Genomic DNA, 220 nt, shown 5'->3' with positions numbered 1-220 from the left:
GAGGAGACAGATCTCTTCGTACTGAGGCACAGCAGCAGCAGCAGCACCACCCCCCGCACCCCCAGCAGCAAACAGAGTGGATACATGCAGCAGCGGCTGTGTCTCCGCGTCCAGCAGCCGCCGCCACAGAGAGGGGGGGAGAGGCAGCGAGGCCTCTTGAAGCACCTTAACACACACACAAGGAAACTGCTGCTGCTGCTGCTGCTGCTGCTGCTGTTGC

At 62.3% G+C, this 220-nt stretch overlaps 1 protein-coding gene across 1 annotated transcript in view; it reads right to left on the bottom strand.

Annotated features, from left to right (window-relative positions):
• EMH_0008610 (uncharacterized protein) overlaps positions 1–220 on the bottom strand; it is a gene marked incomplete at both ends in the record, with an annotated part of 7,493 nt that overhangs the window by 1,062 nt on the left and 6,211 nt on the right. The window contains one exon of the mRNA XM_013498386.1: positions 166–220. Coding sequence (XP_013353840.1) covers positions 166–220 — 55 coding nt within the window. The remainder of the gene's footprint in view (positions 1–165) is intronic.

Source organism: Eimeria mitis, genomic scaffold (assembly GCF_000499745.2).
Source record: "Eimeria mitis Houghton genomic scaffold, Emh_scaff339, whole genome shotgun sequence".
NCBI lineage: Eukaryota > Apicomplexa > Conoidasida > Eucoccidiorida > Eimeriidae > Eimeria > Eimeria mitis.
This window is presented reverse-complemented; position numbering and strand designations above follow the sequence as displayed.